Source organism: Phacochoerus africanus, chromosome 9 (assembly GCF_016906955.1).
Source record: "Phacochoerus africanus isolate WHEZ1 chromosome 9, ROS_Pafr_v1, whole genome shotgun sequence".
Taxonomy (NCBI): domain Eukaryota; kingdom Metazoa; phylum Chordata; class Mammalia; order Artiodactyla; family Suidae; genus Phacochoerus; species Phacochoerus africanus.
The window spans coordinates 20,349,324-20,367,378 of NC_062552.1; the positions used below are offsets into that span (position 1 = coordinate 20,349,324).

The 18,055-nt window shown below is 43.4% G+C and overlaps 1 protein-coding gene across 3 annotated transcripts in view; it reads left to right on the forward strand.

Annotated features, from left to right (window-relative positions):
• Window positions 1-14,541, forward strand: part of CARMIL1 (capping protein regulator and myosin 1 linker 1) — a 313,277-nt gene extending 298,736 nt beyond the window's left edge. The window contains exons 34-38 of one of the 3 annotated variants that reach the window (XM_047797118.1): window positions 32-113; window positions 1,994-2,197; window positions 4,171-4,311; window positions 6,986-7,135; window positions 13,508-14,541. In XM_047797118.1, coding sequence (XP_047653074.1) covers window positions 32-113; window positions 1,994-2,197; window positions 4,171-4,311; window positions 6,986-7,135; window positions 13,508-13,644 — 714 coding nt within the window. In that variant the 3' untranslated portion in view covers window positions 13,645-14,541. The remainder of the gene's footprint in view (window positions 1-31; window positions 114-1,993; window positions 2,198-4,170; window positions 4,312-6,985; window positions 7,136-13,507) is intronic. The other 2 variants (XM_047797119.1, XM_047797121.1) reach the window with 2 other exon arrangements.
• The last annotated feature ends 3,514 nt before the right edge of the window (window positions 14,542-18,055 follow it).

Sequence of the window (18,055 nt, forward strand, 5' to 3'; positions counted from 1 at the left end):
CCTTTGGGGGTGGGGTGCTTGCATTTTTTAGAAACTTGGGAGTGAAGCCACCCCCCAGGATCCTTCCAGCCTGGCCTTGGGCAGCTCGGAACAGTTGGATGGAGGTGGGACAGGTGAGTCAGGCCATTGCTACCCACCCGCTTAGGAAGAAATACTTACCTTCTGGTTGTAGGAGGTGCGTGTGATTGACAGAAGGAAAAGAAAGATGGAGAGCAAGAATGGGGCTCTGTGTTATATGGTCTCACCTTTCACCTAAAAGACCACATCCCTTCACCTGCCCCACATTGCCCACCAGTATAGCCTGGCACCTGGACAGAGCACCTTCTCCAGTTTCCCAAAGGGAAGAAATTTCATTGAGAAGGACTAAACTGTGAATGTTTGGGAAGGGGTGGAAGAGGGGTGGACCTGATGATTGGCTTTGATTAACTAATTATGGAAGTATAACTGACCTACAACACTGTGTCAGTTCAGGGGCACACCACAGTGGTTCCGTATTTTTCTTTTTTTTCATTTTAGGGCCGCATCTGCGGCATATGAAGTTCCCAGGCTAGGGGTTGAATTGGAGCTACAGTTGCTGGTCTATGCCACAGCCATAGCAACGCAGGATCCGAGCCGAATTTGCGACCGACACCAGAGCTCATGGCAATGCTGGATCCTTTAACCCACTGAGCGAACGCACAACCTCATGGTTACTAGTCGGATTCTTTTCCGCTGCGCCACAGTGGGAACTCCTGATTGCATATTCCTATACATTATAAAATGATCACCATAAGTCTCATTATCATCTGTCACCGTGCAAAGATATCACAGTATTATTGACTATATTCCTCACGCTGTACACTTCATCCCTCTGACTCATTTGCTTTGTCACCGGAAGTTTGCACCTCCTCATCTCCCTCCCTCATCTCTCTCCTCCCTTCCCTACTGGTAACTACTTGCTTGTTTTCGGGATCTCTGGGTCTATTTCTCTTTTTGCTGATGTTTTAAAAACTAAGCTGTGTGCGGGAGGAGGCCCTTTGCTTTCAGCTCAAATATCCATGAATAGCCAATATCCTTTGTCCCTCTGACTTTTTAGGTGTAGTAAGGGAATCAGATACCTCAGATGGAAACCAGAGAATAACTCGTTAACTTGTGCATCTCATTTTGCCGTATGACCTTCTTGTGTTTAGCTTTAGCGCCTTCATTAGTCAGAGGTGGAATATAACTCATATTCAACCGGCTCGTTTTTGCCTGGTCTGGGTCATTAAGGCAGCAAAGGGGGTGGAGCTGAATCACTAGGCATGAGGTTATGGGTATCCGCACAGCTTTCCTCACCCAGCCAGACCCCTAACTGACTGTCGTCCAGAACTGAGGTGCCTGCAGTTGGTTATATGTGTACCTTGTGCCAAATCTAAGGAAGATCTCACTGCTTCAAATGCATTGGGACCTGCTCATCCCCCTGTATGTTCATATGGACGTTTACCTATTAAATGTGAGGCTTGTCATCTGCGGAATAAGTCAGGGGTGATCAGAAGAGCACCCTCAAGTTCATTGCTTTTCTATCAAGAATTTGAGTCTTCCACTAGCATGTTTTCATTCTACAGACTTGCTAGAAGAGCATGTTCCTGTCCTAACATACCTTTGATGACAGATACTGAGAAGAAACTAGTGGTTACCAGTCGGGAGAGGGGTGGGAGGAGAGGCAAGCTGGGGGAAAGGTACAGACTTCGGTACAAAATAAATAAGACACAAGGATGTAATGTACAGCACAGCGAGTATGTCCAGTGTTTTATAATAATGTTGATTGGAATGTATAAAAATACTGAATCGCTCTTGCACACATGAGACTAATATACTATTACAAGTCAACTACAATTAAATAAATAATAAATGTCTGATAAGAAGTGACACTTATAGCAGACTTTGTACCAGGCACCCAGCTTCAAGGGATTGGTTTCTTTCACATCTGATTTTTTACGATCCAGTGTGCTTTCTGTACCCATTTTCATTTTAGTGCCCAAAGTGCACCCAGAGAACCGCTTCGCTTTGGGAACGCCAGAAAAGAATGCCAAAGTGGAGCTCAGAGCGGAGGGGGGCTCCAGGTCTCGGAGCTTTTCCAGCAGGCCCACCAGCCCGAAGCCGCTCCTGCAGTCCCCCAAACCCAGCCCAGGGGCGAGACCCACCATCCCGCAGAAACCACGCACTGCCTCGCGGCCAGGTAAGGCGCTGCCAGTCCGGAAGTGGCACCATGACCAGGCAGCTTCCCAGGGCAGCAGGATCTGGCTTCCATGGATGGTATCAGGGCAGCTGGTGAATGCGGGCATGGCAGGGGGTGAGGGGGTCTGTAGGAAGGGGCCGTGACAAACCTGCCAGAGGCTGCTGAAGTGACAAAGGCTGAAGGGTTCCTTCATTCAACACCAAGGCACCTGCTCAGGCACTGGCCTTGTGCTTGGGGCTACAGGGTGGAGGCAGGATGGGTAAAGCAGCCAGTGTTGTGCTCACCCCTTGGCAGTGCTCTGTGGTGGAACTTTCTGAAAGCCATCTCCAGATGCCCAGACCCTTCAGAGAGCTGCAGTTTCAGGACAAGGACCACAAACAGGGAAAGCTTAAATTGCTCTGGTTTTACCCCCTCATCCTGTGAAACTGTCAGGGTTAGAACAGAGCTTGGCAAACTATGGGCCTGTTTTTATAAATGTGTCACTGGCACACAGCCCCACCGCATATATGCGTCTCCCATTGCTTTTGTGTTAAAAGGACAGAGTTAAGTCGTTGCAGCAAAGGCCATGTGGTCTGAAGAGCCTAACGTAGTTATACTTTGGCCCTTAACAGAAAATGTTTGCTGACTCTGGGATCAGAAAATCTAATGATTGGTGGCTCAACAGGTTAAGGATCCTATCCCTGCTATATGGCAAGAGTTTGATACCTGGCCCAGGGACTTCCACATGCCGTGGGTGTGGTTAAAAAAAAAAAAAAAAGCTTCAAAACAGAAAAAGTGGGGAGAATGGAGGCCAAAAAAGTACTTTTCAAAATTAAAAAAGTAAAGATGACTACTTAGGAGCAGGCTGGCATTCCCATCGGCCAGCTGTGTCTGAGGTAAGGAAACATCTCGAATAGAATCAATCCAGGTTGTAGAGGATTTGGGCTCCCCTGTTGCCAACACGGAATATAAAATAGCCAGATTCCCAATATTCTGTTGCAAGCAGCTTTTGTTTCAGTTTATTTGCTGAATGCATTCACTGAGTTCGTAGTATTTAGTGTATTGAGACTTATGTTAACCCACAGACGTTTTGCTAGAGCTTGAGAATTCAGCAGGCATTTTCCAATACACCCTCGCGTTCCCTCTCCACGCTTCTGAGAGGCTGTCAACGTAGGCAGTGCCGTTTTCACTGAATCCTGCCCCATCCCTGCTTCTATCGTCAAGCAGGTGGAGACTTGAATTGGAAGTAGAAAGTGACGAGGACCTGGCCGAAGGTTGTCTTCTGTGCCCTCGGGCTCCCACAAGCACCCCCCAAATTGAGAACTGCCTTGCTGGTAATGGAGCAGAAAAAGGAGTGCAGTTCAGTTGATCCTTTCACTTAGAGTGAAATAGGGCAGTCTTTAGACTTAAGAGACTTGAGTTCTAGTCCCAGATATTTTGTTGTCTTTTTAGCTTGGCAGGTCATATAATTTCTCCATTTCTCCACATAGTCTTTTCTGGTTCCAAAAGTCCATGATTCTAAGCTGTTCTTCCTGATCTTAGTATCGTACGCAGGTACATGCACCTTCACTCCTGCAGGCACGGATATATGTTGTATACACCACGTGGGGACCACTTTCCAGGGTTTGACAGCAGGTAAAGGCAGAGGCTTATAACAACAATTTCTATCACCAATTGAAGAAACGCAAACAGCCTTTGTGTTTGAGGCAGAAGCAACCTTCAGTTCACTTACATCTAATTTTCAAATACCAGCTCATTGAAATTCTGTCTAAAGAGATTCCCACCTGCAGATTTTAACTTTTTGTTAAGTTTGAATTATTTTTCACTCTCTTGTTTGTTACTTCACTGAGCTCTAGGAGACCAGTTTGGGGCCAGAAAATTCTATGATGCTTTTTTAAAAAATGATTGGTTGGTTGTATGTAAAGATTAAACAACTTATGCTTTAGGAATCCAGTTCACGGCACAGTTTGACGTGTGGCTTTGTGTTTCCATAGAGGACCTCCCACACTCTCCATCCAGCCCGGGTTCCCCTAAAGTCGCTCTTCTTCCGCCTGTGCTGAAAAAAGTTCCTTCGGACAAGGAGAGAGATGGCGAGAGTAGCCCGCAGCCCAGTCCCAGGACGTTTTCCCGGGAAGGTAAGACCTTTTTTTTTTTTTTTTCTGTGTCAGCTCTCCCCAAGGAGAGTCATTTTAAGAGCAAGGAATTAATCCTGGACTCAGTTCCTCACTTTATATCTTAAGGTTTATAAATCAGCATCCCTCGGATTCAGTTTTGGAAGGAGAGCAGTTTTTCATTCAGAAACTTGATTCACCGTTATTGGTGACACTGGGTCTGCGTGAAGGACCGTATCTAAAAAATAAAAGAATAACCGAGACACTTAGCCCAAAGGTCTTTATAATAGTAATTTCTAGATGCTCCAGAAGGGATTCCCAGTGTATTACCCATTGCTTTGTGACTAATTTGGTGTAATGTGTAGGCTTCTAGGTTCTCTTATTTCTGAGAAGAGCTTCCACGGGTTGTCAGTCACCCTTGCTATGGGCAACACTGTGGCTCATTAGCTTTGCTCAGTCGTGAGGTCAGATGCTCCTCATTCTCAGAAGTCTGTCACCTACATGGATGCTCTCAGGGCATCATCGTACTGATCTGTTCCTTCTAATTTGCTGAGCCGGGAGCCTAGTGAGATGGTCCTGGGACTTGAATGCCATCTCCCTAACACATCAAAGGTCATTATCAGTGGAGGTGAGGCATGTTTGGGGTGACTTCTGCACCTCACCAGGTCTTCTTTCCCTCACTGCTCCCATTCTGTTCAATGAACCCTTTGGGGTTCTGTCCTTCATAAAATGTAAGTGCCATCTCTGAGCCCCATCTATAAAGAAATTCTAGAGCCATCATCACCCATGTTCAGAGAGCTCTCAGTGTGGTTTGGGATTGCTTGGTTTTATTTTAGATTTGTTTGATGCTTTACAATTCTTTCACCCCCTCTGATTCTGACAGCTTCCTACCTTGGCCTGCTTTCTTATGAATGGTGGTCTTGGGTCGAAGTTAATAGGAAGTGTTTTTGAGAATTGTCTTTGTTAATTGAGAATTCAATCAAAAATAACACAGCCTACTTCCTCATCTCCATTCTGCAGACTTATTTGATGGGTACAGGCTTCACTCACCTATTGGCTGTAAATAAAAGAAGGTGGGCTTCTGACCAAAGCCGATAAACTACTTCTGACAAACAAAGAAACTAAAGGCATGAAAGAAAACTGACACTTATGGTCCCTTCACATGGGGTAACCAATAAATACAGGGTTTAGTATTACAGCCTCAGCCTTTGGAAATCTTGTAGGAAGAAGAAACTTGGGTGGTGCCAGGTCAAAGTGACGAGCCAGCAATCATCCCTGGGAGCCCTGCTTGTACCCCATAGCTCCTCCCCCCACAATTCGACCCTCATTTTCCCTTCTTTATGCAACTGCTGACTTGGTGTCTTTACTTATAAGGAAGCTTTGAAAACGCCTGAAAGAATTTTGTTGGAGAGGAGTTCCCATGGTGGCTCAATGGTAATGAACCTGACTAGTATCCATGAGGATGCAGGTTCCATCCCTGGCCCCACTCTGTAGGTTAAGGATCCAGCGTTGCCATCAGACACACTTGGATCCTGAGTTATTGGCTGGCAGCTGCAGCTCCAATTTGACCCCTGTCCTGAACACTTCCATGTGTCACAGGTGCAAGCCCAAAAAAGGAGGGGAATTAGTAGCAACTAGGAATGCTCCCTATTTGTCAAAAGCCAGAGGAAATATGGAAAGATGGAAAAAGAAAAGGTTGAAGAAGAAATAATTGCTTAATATTTTTGAAAAACGGTATTTTCTAAGACACCTGCCTATATGATTAAAACAAGGCCTAGAGTGACCCACCAGCCTCATGCGTAAGAGAATGTAGCGTGGAGCCTCTCGCGTTAATTAGTGGATGAAATGCTGGGTGCCACTGGCACGTCCTTTGCTGCTTTGCAAAAGTCCGGTGCTCTTTCCCCAGAAGTTAGGAATGAATGAGGTGCTTCTCAACCATTTCAGATGCTTCAGGAGTAGAGAAGGGATTCCCTTCCTCCCTTCTAAATATTATGGGTGTTCGTGCCCTCCCTCTTTCCAGCTAGAAATTATAGAGCAATGGAAGCCATTGCTTTTCCCTCTGGGACCCAGGATAAGTTAATCACAGAGATCATTCTGATGGTGTCACTTGCTGTTGAAAATGGCCTGAAAATATGCACACGAGGTCTGAGAACAGTAAAGATGAGGTGGTAATATTTTGACTTCAGTTTATCCATTACGCTGGCTCAGGAGTGAGAGCCGCTTCTGAGCCCTGCCTTTTCCCTTGTGAACATGTTCCTGATGTGCCCACTCCTCTTTTCTTGAACATTATTCATGCTGGTTACTTCATTTCCTTGTTCTCTGCCTCCCTTTGGACTAGCGTGCCCAACTAATTTCTGAAACAGGTAAATGGCTGTGATGCTTCTGGATTATTCCATGGTGAATGTGATTTTCGTTACTCCATCTTGGAATCAAAATGGTAACGTGGGGGCCTTTTTGTTAGTATCTTTTGGGGGCAGACTCAGAGCTCACCTCATTGTGCACGACATTTCCATAATGTTGGCTGTTGAATTCTGTAGATCATGGTGTATCTGTTCAGGACCAACAGTGTAGGTGCCTTGACTCTTAAGTGGGGTGGGTAAGCTGCTATCTACTTTTTAATATGAATATTTTTAAAATTAATGTCAATACCTTGATGTATTTGCTACTCTAAAGGGTAAAATGAATCCCTTTTCCTCAGTAGCGCAAAGAGGAGATTATTACAAAAGGCATTCAGATCTTGACAGTGGCAAGCCTTCCAGTAGAGGGAAAAGACCTTCAAAACTGTACTCCACCATTGCAGAAGAGGAGGTGAATGCAATTGAGCACAGGAAGTCACAGCCAACAAATGGTTAGAGCCTTCGATTATCATACCTCACTGTCCCAAAGCTTATGAACTGGCACTAACAAAAACAAACTTTAATTGAGTCACTTCTATCCTGGGACTGGGTCAGGGATTTATTCATACAACTGAATTTTTTTTTTTTTTCCTAAATTGCAACAGGATGGTCCTTCCAGGGGAGGCAAAAACTATTGACCTCAAAATCTAAAATTAGAAATTCTGAGGAGGATCGAGTTACTTTGGAGAATGGTGACTGGTCCTTTCAAATTTGGGGGATGATGGAGGTTTCTTTTTGTCTGGGGTCATGTCTCTTACTCTTTTCCTTTCTCTCTTTACTCTTCCCTTAGATTTAAACTGAGAGGGGATTGGAACTTCTTAGAGTAACACAGTTTATGCCTTAAGAGGATATGGGCCTAATACACCTCACCTTACACTCTTTTAGGAAAGGATTAATAAAATGCCACTGACTAAAGCAGACCTTGTGTCATGCACATAACCTCTCAGTGGACATTTTATGACCCTTTAGTAAGAAAGGAAAGTAGCAATTAACTTTTCAACCTCCAGGAACAATTTATACTGTTTTATGGCAGTTACTCAATGACTTGTTGTCTTCCATTTGACCCTATACTAAATTCTGTAAAATTCTGTAAGGTAAGGAAGGTCCCAGGAGACAGATTTCAAATCACCTTTTGTCTCCAATGGAAAATTTTAGAACGAGCACTGCTGACTCAGACAGGAAATGGCTTTTCTGTGACTAAGTGCTTATCATCTCCCGGGTTAGTAACTTTTTATAAATATCACTTAAAGTCTTTTAAAGGAAATTTTAGCATCATAAAGGAATATAAAATATTCTGAAATGTGGACTTTCCTTAAGGGACTTCTTCCCTTGGAATAAGGCCGTTTTTCTTCCTGTACACCTTTGTCAGAGGTTAACATAGGAGTGGATTGGCTCCAGGGAGAAAGCGCCCAGGGCTGCCTCCTAGAAAAGCACTTCAGGAGGCAGGCCCATGGAAATGACCTTAAATAGAGGTCATTTCCCTTTATTGCAAAAGGCTAAACCATTCTCAAAAGTCAACACTTTATTATTATTGATGGTAAACTTCTTCTGACCCACCTGATAGCTTAGCAGCCCAGTGAGTTAAGCTTTCTCAAGTAGGAACTGTTGTCTTTGAGGACATCCCTTGACAGATTTAAAAACAAAAACAACCAAAAAAGCACTTACTAGCTCCCCTCCAGCAACAGCATTTGGAGTTCGCCTTCTTGGCCAAGACTGTTGAATGAGCCACGTGCTGACTTGCCTTGTCTGGCACACACGAGCTAGGTGACAGGATGGAGAAGGATGTGTGACCCATGGCATAAAGTGAGGTCTGGAGTCCATCAGATAAGGATAGAACATTCTGTCTGGGCCAAGTAGCACTTGCCCAAGAAGTAACCAACTGACTTGGTTTCTCACTTTTCAAGTATGTCCTGTGTGGTAGATGTGTTGGTAGACACAGGGTTGCAGTAACTTCTCTTTGCAGGAGGTTTTCAAGAAAAATCCATTACATAAATGAACATCTAAGACACTTATTTCCTGAAGAGAGGCAGAATTATTTTTATATTGAATCAGGAGCTCTTATACCTTTTTTTTTTTTTTTTTTTTTTAAGGGCTGCACCTGTGGCATGTAGAGGTTCCCAGGCTAGGGGTCTAACTGGAGCTACAGCTGCTGGTCTACACCACAGCCACAGCAATGCCCCCGAGAGAGGCCAGGAATCAAACCCGCAGCCTCATGGTTACTAGTCCGGTTCATTAACCACTGAGCCCCAACGGGAACTCCAGAAGCTCCATTTCCTTATATGACCTCTTTTGATAAGGACACTCAAGGCTACCTCGATGTTTCTAGGTGTTGGAAATTTACATAACTATTGTATCAGCTGACTTCTGTGGGTTGAGGATTAACAAAGCCCCTTGGATGCAATATAGCATTCCTTCTTTAAGAGGCACTTTATACAACACACAGACCAAGAGACCACCTCCTTCTGCCACATCCATCATCCAGTAAAGTTTTGAGTTAAGAGTAAAAATTAAACGAAGACAGAGATAAGCTAGATCCTAGAAAAGCTTAACATTCTGTGTCTCTAATTTTTTCATGACCTCTGTGGCTTAAAATTCTCGTTGCGATGGGCTGCATCAAATTCTGATGGAATGAAATAGGACCATCTTGATTTGCTTTTCTGCCTCAATTGCTTGAAATACCGACAGGAACCCAAAACATAATTTTTGCAGGAGCTTCAATTAAAGTACTTGTATGTATAATATTTTAATCTTGTTTTGTTAGTGCCGATTCCCAGCACTTGTCTTCACCCTTGAGAACTGCATAGCAGTCTGCTTTCTGAATAGTTCCTGGTTAACAAATAGCATTTAGCAGAGCAATTCTATTAAACCATGGTGTGTACTTTTCAGTGTTTTATGAACAGCTTTGTTTATGCCAAAACAGCTTATTCGCCTAAATCATGTATCCATGAAACAGAGGCTATTGTTCTCAAAGCATGCTGCCTTATTTTTATCATGACTATTATGTTTTAATTGTGTGGCTATTTTAATATTGAGTTGACAGGTTAAAAGCCTTACTTTCTTTTCTTGGGAGTATTTGTAACTGCATCTTTTGAATTTTCTGTCATTTTCTCTCTCTGTTTAATTATAAACTGATGTTTCATTAGAGTACATCCTATTTTCTTGAGAAAAATAATTGGTTTGGGCTTTGTATATTGTAATATATCCTATTTGCACAGGCCATCTTATTCTCCCATTCCTTTTATATATATTACTTGCTTTTTCTATAATTCAACCTACAGCCGACAAATATTTGGCTGTGGTTCATAGTCTGTAAGCCAGTACTCTGTTGCCCGTTTTCCACCAGATTTGGGTTTTGCTTACCCCTATATGAATTCTTCAAAAGACATTTAACAGTTGGTTGGCATTTTTGGCTCTTGCCAGAAAGTATTGAAAAGTCAGGGTCTACTAAATATTATTTCAAGGTTATCATATTTCTCCTGGAAAATATGGATGGGAGTGAAGCTTAAAATGGAGAAAAAACTCAACTTTTCATATGCATCTCTAATTCTAATGCTGAATTTATATGTACATTTCAGAAGCTTTAAAATTAGCATATATATGTATTTGCATACATATCTGCAAAATCAGATCATCTTCAAAAACGACAGATTTCACATTTGAGCCTCTCTGCTAGTTATCACCACTATAGACAGGCTATGAATATACATGGAGTTTTGTGTTGAATAAATTGCCCATTTACTTACTCAGGTATCTTTTATAATTTGAATGGTACCTGGTACCTGAAGTGGTTATAAATATGTGTACACACACATCTATTGAGATGCTCTGGCACTTTAATGTATGAATTCTTGCGTTAAAAAATATAGTAAAACAATCCTATTTTTTTAAAACACAGTATAAAGTCAAGCATTAAATCAGGCCCCCAAGAGAAGGCTCATCTGAATTAGTAACAAGTCTTGAGTTTTAAGTTTCAACCAAACATAATTTTATTTAGACCATCCATTAATAGGAGCCTGACCAAATCTACTTCACTATAATGGTAATTACCATCCTAATTATATGCAATCAAACAATGCTGCCTTAAAGGCTGGAAAACTGACCAAAAAACATTTTCCCTTCAGAGTTGTGTGCACTTGTGATTAATAGAGTGCCTGGGGCTTCCAAACGCAAGGAAGTTAATTGTGCCCCTAGTTCCATGATCTTGCCCTGCCTCAGTTTTCCTATCCAAGAATGGTGCCTCCCTATGCTCCTAAGGAAATGTAAGCCTGGTACTACTCTCATTACAATGGGTAGAGTTACATCAATACAAGTCAATATTTTCAGGATTTTTTTTTTTTTTTTTGGCTTTTTAGGGCTGCATCTGCGGCATATGGAGGTTCCCAGGCTAAGGGTCTAACTGGAGCTACAGCTGCTGGTCTACACCACAGCCATAGCAACGGCAGTACCAGATCCTTAACCCACTGCCCAGGGATTGAACCTGCAACCTCATGATTCCTAGTCGGATTCGTCTCTGCTACGCCAAGACGGGAAGTCCCAGAATGATTTTTTAAATAATGTCACCACCACGGTGAATGCTTTGACAGTCCTCCAGAAAGAGCCTATCATTATCCGTCTCAGTGACTGTGTCAAACAAATTACAACTTTTAGCTTTTGTGACTTGGACAGATACCAGCCTCTTGTTAAAGTTTGCTGGCTGCGCCCTGTAGCCTAGAGGACTCAGAAGTCCGTGTCACTTGAATTAAGATTGAAGGACAGCCTAATTTTTGCAGGAAGAGTCCTATATTTGATTTCTCTGAATTTCATTTAGCCCTGGTCCAGGGTTATCTCTTTGTCTGACAAACATTTGATGGCACGATTTTCTCCAATTTTAGCAGTACTCTGATGTCATATAATATCAATTGGACCTGGGCTTTCAGGGAAGCTAAAATGTAGGAAGGATGAAAAGCTTTTTAATTTAAGAATGACAGCTAATACATTTGCTTTTGAAGACAAATGAGCCAATGTATCACTGTATTTCTTCCTTTGCACTTGTAGTGTTGGAAAGTTGAGTCACTTGATAGAGGAATACCTTATTTTGGTTGGTTTTAAAATGGGATGAATAACATTTTCTAGCAGATTTCACTTGTGATGCTCTATTCTGAAGTCATTATTACAAAGTATTTAAAGATGAAAACATAAATACTCTCGACTCCTGTTTGGAATACTGCAGAATTTTGAGAACTTAAATACCTTGAATAATACTATCAGATTGATTTTGGGATAAGGGGAAAGTTATTTATGAAAATTTACCTTTTTCCCAAAACCTGGCTTGTTAACTTTCAAAGGACCCAACAAATATAATTTTTGTATACCCAATTCAAGCTAAAAAATAAAAATCATTACTTTCCCCCTACCTCTGAGAATTTGCTCAACACTGTTGGGTAAGCAAAGTCAAAATTAAAAAAACATTAACTTTTATGGTGAGATGTGAACGTTTTTCCTTTTCAGAATTTTGAGTAATTTCAATTTAATGTAATAAACTAAAATTTAAACTTTTATTGTCTAGAGACCAGAATCTGGCCTTAAACAGCAGAACTGGCAGGAGTACTTTATTATATTTGCATTTTGACTATTAGGTTTCATGAGCTTTCATTTCCTGAAACATGCTTTAGCCAGTTCAATGGTTCAGTAGTCAATTCCTGACAAGATGAGGTTTTTAGCATAAATGCTGACATGAAATTGATTAGAAGCATCAAATGAATCCCCTTGCTTTCTAGGACTGTGTTCCTTGTTGGATCATTAAACTTCTGAGTGGTGAGGGAGCTGTTGTCTTTCAACCTGCGCAAAGTGTATGGGTTTAGTTTTTTTTAGCTCAAGTGTGTCTCCACCGTAGACTGAGTAATGGTTAATAATCCTTAATAGCGATGCTAGAGCGTGGCCTTTGAGCCTTTCCCTGGGTAGAGTAACAGTGAAGCTATGGTCTAGTTGGAAAGAACATGGGCTTTGGAGAAAGATTGGCCTTCCATCCCAATTTCAAGATTGACAAGACCTACCTGTTAGTGGTGAAGAGGAACAGAAGTAGAGAGGATATTGCCTGGTGGGACCCATCAATCACAGAGGCTCAATCTGGCGATTGTTTTCTCATCATCACTTTGTAGAGACTCAGAGGATCCTCCATATTTATATGGAATCAGAACAGGCCCCCAAACAACAATTCTTTGACCTGGTGGCTGCTTCCTAAAAGATTGAATATACCGTAGGCAGGATTAATTCATGTCCCCAAGACTTTTTATTTATTTCCTAGAGAGAGGTTTTCTGAGACATAGGCCTGACAAAGATTGCTGGGTCCTTTCCTTCTATCTTGTCCCCAAAGCAGGGGTGGCCAACCTTGAATGGTCTGCAGAAGGCATCAGATGGAAGATCCGTCCAGCGGTGCCTCCTCCAGGCTGTTTTGTGTTCTCTGTGCTGCAGAAGGGGGCAGCTGTGACTGAGGAGGTCCCCTGGGACAGAGTGGCTTCCGGGGGCTCCTCCCTCCTGGCATCTCCCTTCATCACCCCCACCCCTCCATCCTTGCCCTCTGGGGTCCTCGCCCTCAGGTCCTCAACCACATCTATGAGAGGTACAGCCTCTCCTAGACTGGGGTTTTGATGTTTTCTGTCTTGTTTCTGTTTTGTTGGTTTGTCTTTAATTCCTGTCTAGAGTCTTGAAATGTACTAGGAAAATATTTTCTGAGAAAATTCATCCCGAACCCTGCCACCCTTCAGGGCCCGTGCATCTCACCTCCGCAGGCCACTGGCGGCACCTTGCTCATCAACCATAATGACCTCCTTCCCTGTCTGTTTCAGTGGCGAGGAGAAGCTGGGGCCAGCAGGCCCAGGAGTGTCAAGAACAAAAGCAATGGTCCTCCGGAAAAGATGGCCAGCAAGGCAGCAAATCCAGCGACTCTGGAGAAGAAGCAGAAAAAGAGTTTATTTTTGTGTAAAGGGCACCCACGCCGAAGTCTTACTGTGCAGGGTGCTTTGTGTTAGCCATCAGCAAGGAACCAAGGGCCACCCCTCTTCCTGCTTCCTAAGCCGCCTTCTCTTGGTGCTCATTTCTTTTCCCTTCTTCCCTTTTTAAATTTTTTTTCTGAACACCGAAACTTTGATTTCTTGGTAATCAAAGCACATGTCTGATCTTTTCTCAACCCTTGGCATTTGACTTTTACACATTCCTTCATATGCCTTCAACGAATGCCAGCTATTATCCCGTGAGCCCTACTTGAATTTCTCCAAGGCAGCTACAGTTTGCCCTGTAAGATGAGTTTTGGAGGTAAACAAAGTAACTGGACACACACTCACAAGTAACACCATCCAGCTGACCGTGGGGTACTGCTGCATGTACCTGTGTCAGATCTGCACTTGACCGATAGAGCAATTTATTCTTGATGTATGCAATTGCACACTGTAATTATATTAACAGAGCACACTAATAATTTGTATAAATTATATATATTAGATCTCGGGTATGGTTTTTACATTCTCCCATGGGGAACTTCCTTCCTTCCTGATGTGGAATTGTACATTTAAACTTGGTCGGTGACCTTTGGGATACCATCAACCAGTGAGTGAAGGACCAAGGGAAAGGCCCATGTGCCCAGATTAATGTATATAGTTGATTGGAATGAGGTTTTATGAATACTTGTGTTTTTTTGAAGGCCTTTAATTTGTCTGCATATTAGCTTTTAATGTGGGATTAAGCAAATACTTTGACACCTATAAAGAAAAAAATCGAAATACTACTTTTTAAAGACATTTCACAAATATTCACTTACATTACAGGCTGAAGGTATTTTATTCATATGTATATTTATACCAATAAAATGATTTTACAAGTGGAATTTTAATTTTCTCCAGTGTCTTTTTTTTTTTTTTTTTTTTTTTAAGAATTAGGTTTGGCTGGATGAACTTTTTTTTTTTCCTCTAAAAAATCCAGAATCATCATAGGTCTCAGACGATCAAAAACCTGTTGCAATTCTATAGCCCGCTCCCTCCTTTAGGGAAAGAGATGAAATTCATCTGGAAGTTATGAGTGTCCTGGGGAACCCACTCAGGCAGATGATTGGGCCTGATGATGGCATGGGGGCGAGTCTCAGAACCATCCCAAGACTCCTGCTGGGAGAAGTCTGGAAATCTTCACTCAACACTAAGTTGTACAGACCATGACTATTTTTTTTTTCCCCACTGTACAGCACGGGGACCAAGTTACACATATGACTTTCCTATTGGTGTCGTGTGGAAGGCCAAAACTCACACTCAGGCTGTCAGTAATTCAGATCCCATGTTGGGATTGGGACCAGGGTATCGCCATCCAGAAGTCACTTCCTGTTTTAAGGATGCTAGCAGGCTGGAGCTAGCAGACTGACATTTCGATTTAACTGTTCCTTAAGTTTAACATTGGTTGGTCTGGGTCTACTTAGCATGTGCCACCGGCCAGCAAGTGGGCAGGCACAGATCAGGTGTTGTAAAGAGGTCAAATTGCAATTTAAAAATGGCAGCTAAGGAGTTCTTGCCGTGGCGCAGCAGAAACAAATTCGACTAGGAACCATGAGGTTGTGTGTTCGATCCCTGGCCTCGCCCAGTGGGTTAAGGATCCAGTGTTGCTGTGGCTGTGGAGTAGGCCAGCAGCTGTAGCTCCTATTAGATCCCTAACCTGGGAACCTCCATATGCCGCGGGTGCGGCCCTAAAAAACAACAAGACAAAACAAAAAAAAGCCCAGCAGCTGAAAAGCCAGGAAGAGGATAGCCAACACCTGGTTTATTAGGATGGGGCGCTCCACCTACCATAGAAAGGCTATTTTGACCCTGCCCCATGCTGGATCATTTCCCTGTGTGATCCAGCTGCTTCCATCGACAATCCTCTTTCCCACTGTCCCTATGCAAAACTGTTCCCAGAGAAAATTTTGCCAAGTTGAAGGGAAAACACCATGATCCATTTTCTTTTGCAAAGAAAAAATGAATGAAAAATAACAGCAAAAACTCAGGAGGCAGGAGAGCCCTGATTTTCCCCAGAAGTTGCACTTGGCCTCATCCCAAATGTGAAAATCCTGAACTGAGATAGCCATGCAAAGACAACTTTTTCTACTTGCTCATTTAAAAGCACTGCACTAAAAACCATGTGGCCTTGGAGTTCCCGTCGTGGCACAGTGGTTAACGAATCTGACTAGGAACCATGAGGTTTTGGGTTCGATCCCTGGCCCCTCTCAGCAGGTTAAGGATCCGGCACTGCCGTGAGCTGTGGTGTGGATCCTGCGTTGCTGTGGCTCGGGTGTAGGTGGGTAGCTCCAATTAGACCCCTAGCCTGGAAACCTCCGCCACAGCTCTAGAAAAGACAAAATAAATAAAAACCATGTGGCCTTTATTCTCAGTCTGGCTCTCTGCTTTTTTTCCTTTAGATTATGAACATTAACTGACACCATCTATATCTCGTTGCAGGAGCCCAGTGGGAGGTCTTGTGGAAGGCTGGAGATTGTGAAGCTGACCCTCATTTCCACTCTAAGGTGCTAAGGAAATATAGGTTTCCGACCCTTAGGTTGTCACTGCTGTGTTTGAGGTCCTCTTCTTCCCAAGTCACCCAACGCTGCTAGAAACCTGCATTCCTGACTCTGCTTCCTTAGCCCAGAACCTAAACCCTTGGTCAAACTGCTGAAGACCAGGGTAGGGAGAAAGAATAGAAAAGACAAAGGAAAATGATATGATCAAGAGAAAAAAAAAAAATTCTGATTTGATTATTTTTACCTCCTGAGCAGTGACTGAACAAAACTATAAAATTGATGCTTGGAGGGAGCCTGGCCTCCTCACCTCCTCCCTTACGATACAGGCCCCGGGCTGGGTAAACTGCTCAGTGAACTGCATTATGGGAAAATCCCAGCCCCTGCAACTTGGCTCACACAGCACCGGTTTCAAAGCTGAAAGCAAGAGAGGCTTGATTCACTAACACAGGCCATCAGTTCCATCTGCTGGTGACATAATTAATGTATATGAGAATCTACCTTGTTTTTGTCTCATAGAGACAGGGGAGGAGTCAGCACTGGCCTGGAGCCAGGGACAGGGCGGGGGGTGCTGCCTGGAGGTTTGGAATGTTGACCATTGTCAGCCATCACCAAAATTGCCAAATGAGCCCCACGAATTACATCTCAGTCTTTCTTAGTCTCAGGGCAGGTTTGACCTTATTTCTTGATCACCTTGAATTTGTAGCTTCCTTTGTGAAAGCAATTTAGGTAGAGATTACGTCTCCATGCCACACCTGCCAAGTTTCTCACGCATCAGAGGCTGTCCCCAGTTAGAAATTTCTCAAAATAGGTAAAGATAAAATGTGTTTTCTCCAAGGGTAACATCCATGCTCTGATTCAACAGTGGCAAGTCTGAATACAACTAGGGTGATCCATCCATACTTTCTCGTTACAGCTTGTGTTGCATTTAGCTCAGAGCGAGGCTGTCACATTGTGGGCGCCATTTACACTCTGGGTCTGTTTCATGCATCAGCACCCAACTCAGTACTTGGGGGATTAGGCACAGTTTGGCACCTCCCTTCACACATTGTCATCATAAAGTCTTTTGCTCATAAAAGCATGCATTTAACCTGCTTCAGAAGATGTGAAGAAATTATCCCAAAGACAAGCATTGTCATGGTGGCAGATATTCTGAGTTGGTTTCTCTGTGATCAGAGGAGCCTGGCTGGATGCAGAAAAGCCAGTCTGAGTTCCTAGAGCGTGAATCCCCGTGGGGAATTCAGAGGTGTGTGGTACACGGATTCTTCCATAGCAAAGGGTTGGGTCCTTACCCATGGCAGTCACCATGGAGGGGGGAAGCCCTGGAGGGGCAGAAGGGCAGGTGTTGGTAGAGGAGGAAACTCATCTTGAGGATGTTCCTAGACCCATCCACAGGGTCAAGAGGTCACTGTCTTCTCTCAGTTCCTCAGAGGAGGAGAGAGTAAAGGCAGGCTGTCTTCCCCTCATGAGATCAAAGAGTTCATCAGGACATTTGACCCTTTGGTGGCTTCACTCACATTGTGGCTTGGCCAGTCCTGGGAGCCTGTTCTCTCAGTGATCAAATTATCAAGGCTGGCTCCTCATGGACCATCCTCTCATTTTGATCACACCCCCCAGGTGACCCTATTCCCTCCCAAAGCTACAGTTCTCACCACCTTGGTGATAGCCCTCATCTCTTGCTTCCCACTCTCTTTAGCCTCAGTAGGATGATTTATGGGCAACAGACACTCTGCATGTCCAATACCAATGATTCCTGAATGCACAGTGACCACACAGCATGCCCAGTAATGACAAATATTGAATGCCATGCTGATGAGATGTCCAGGACTCACCAGACTCAACTCTCACTGGAGGTATGGGGCCA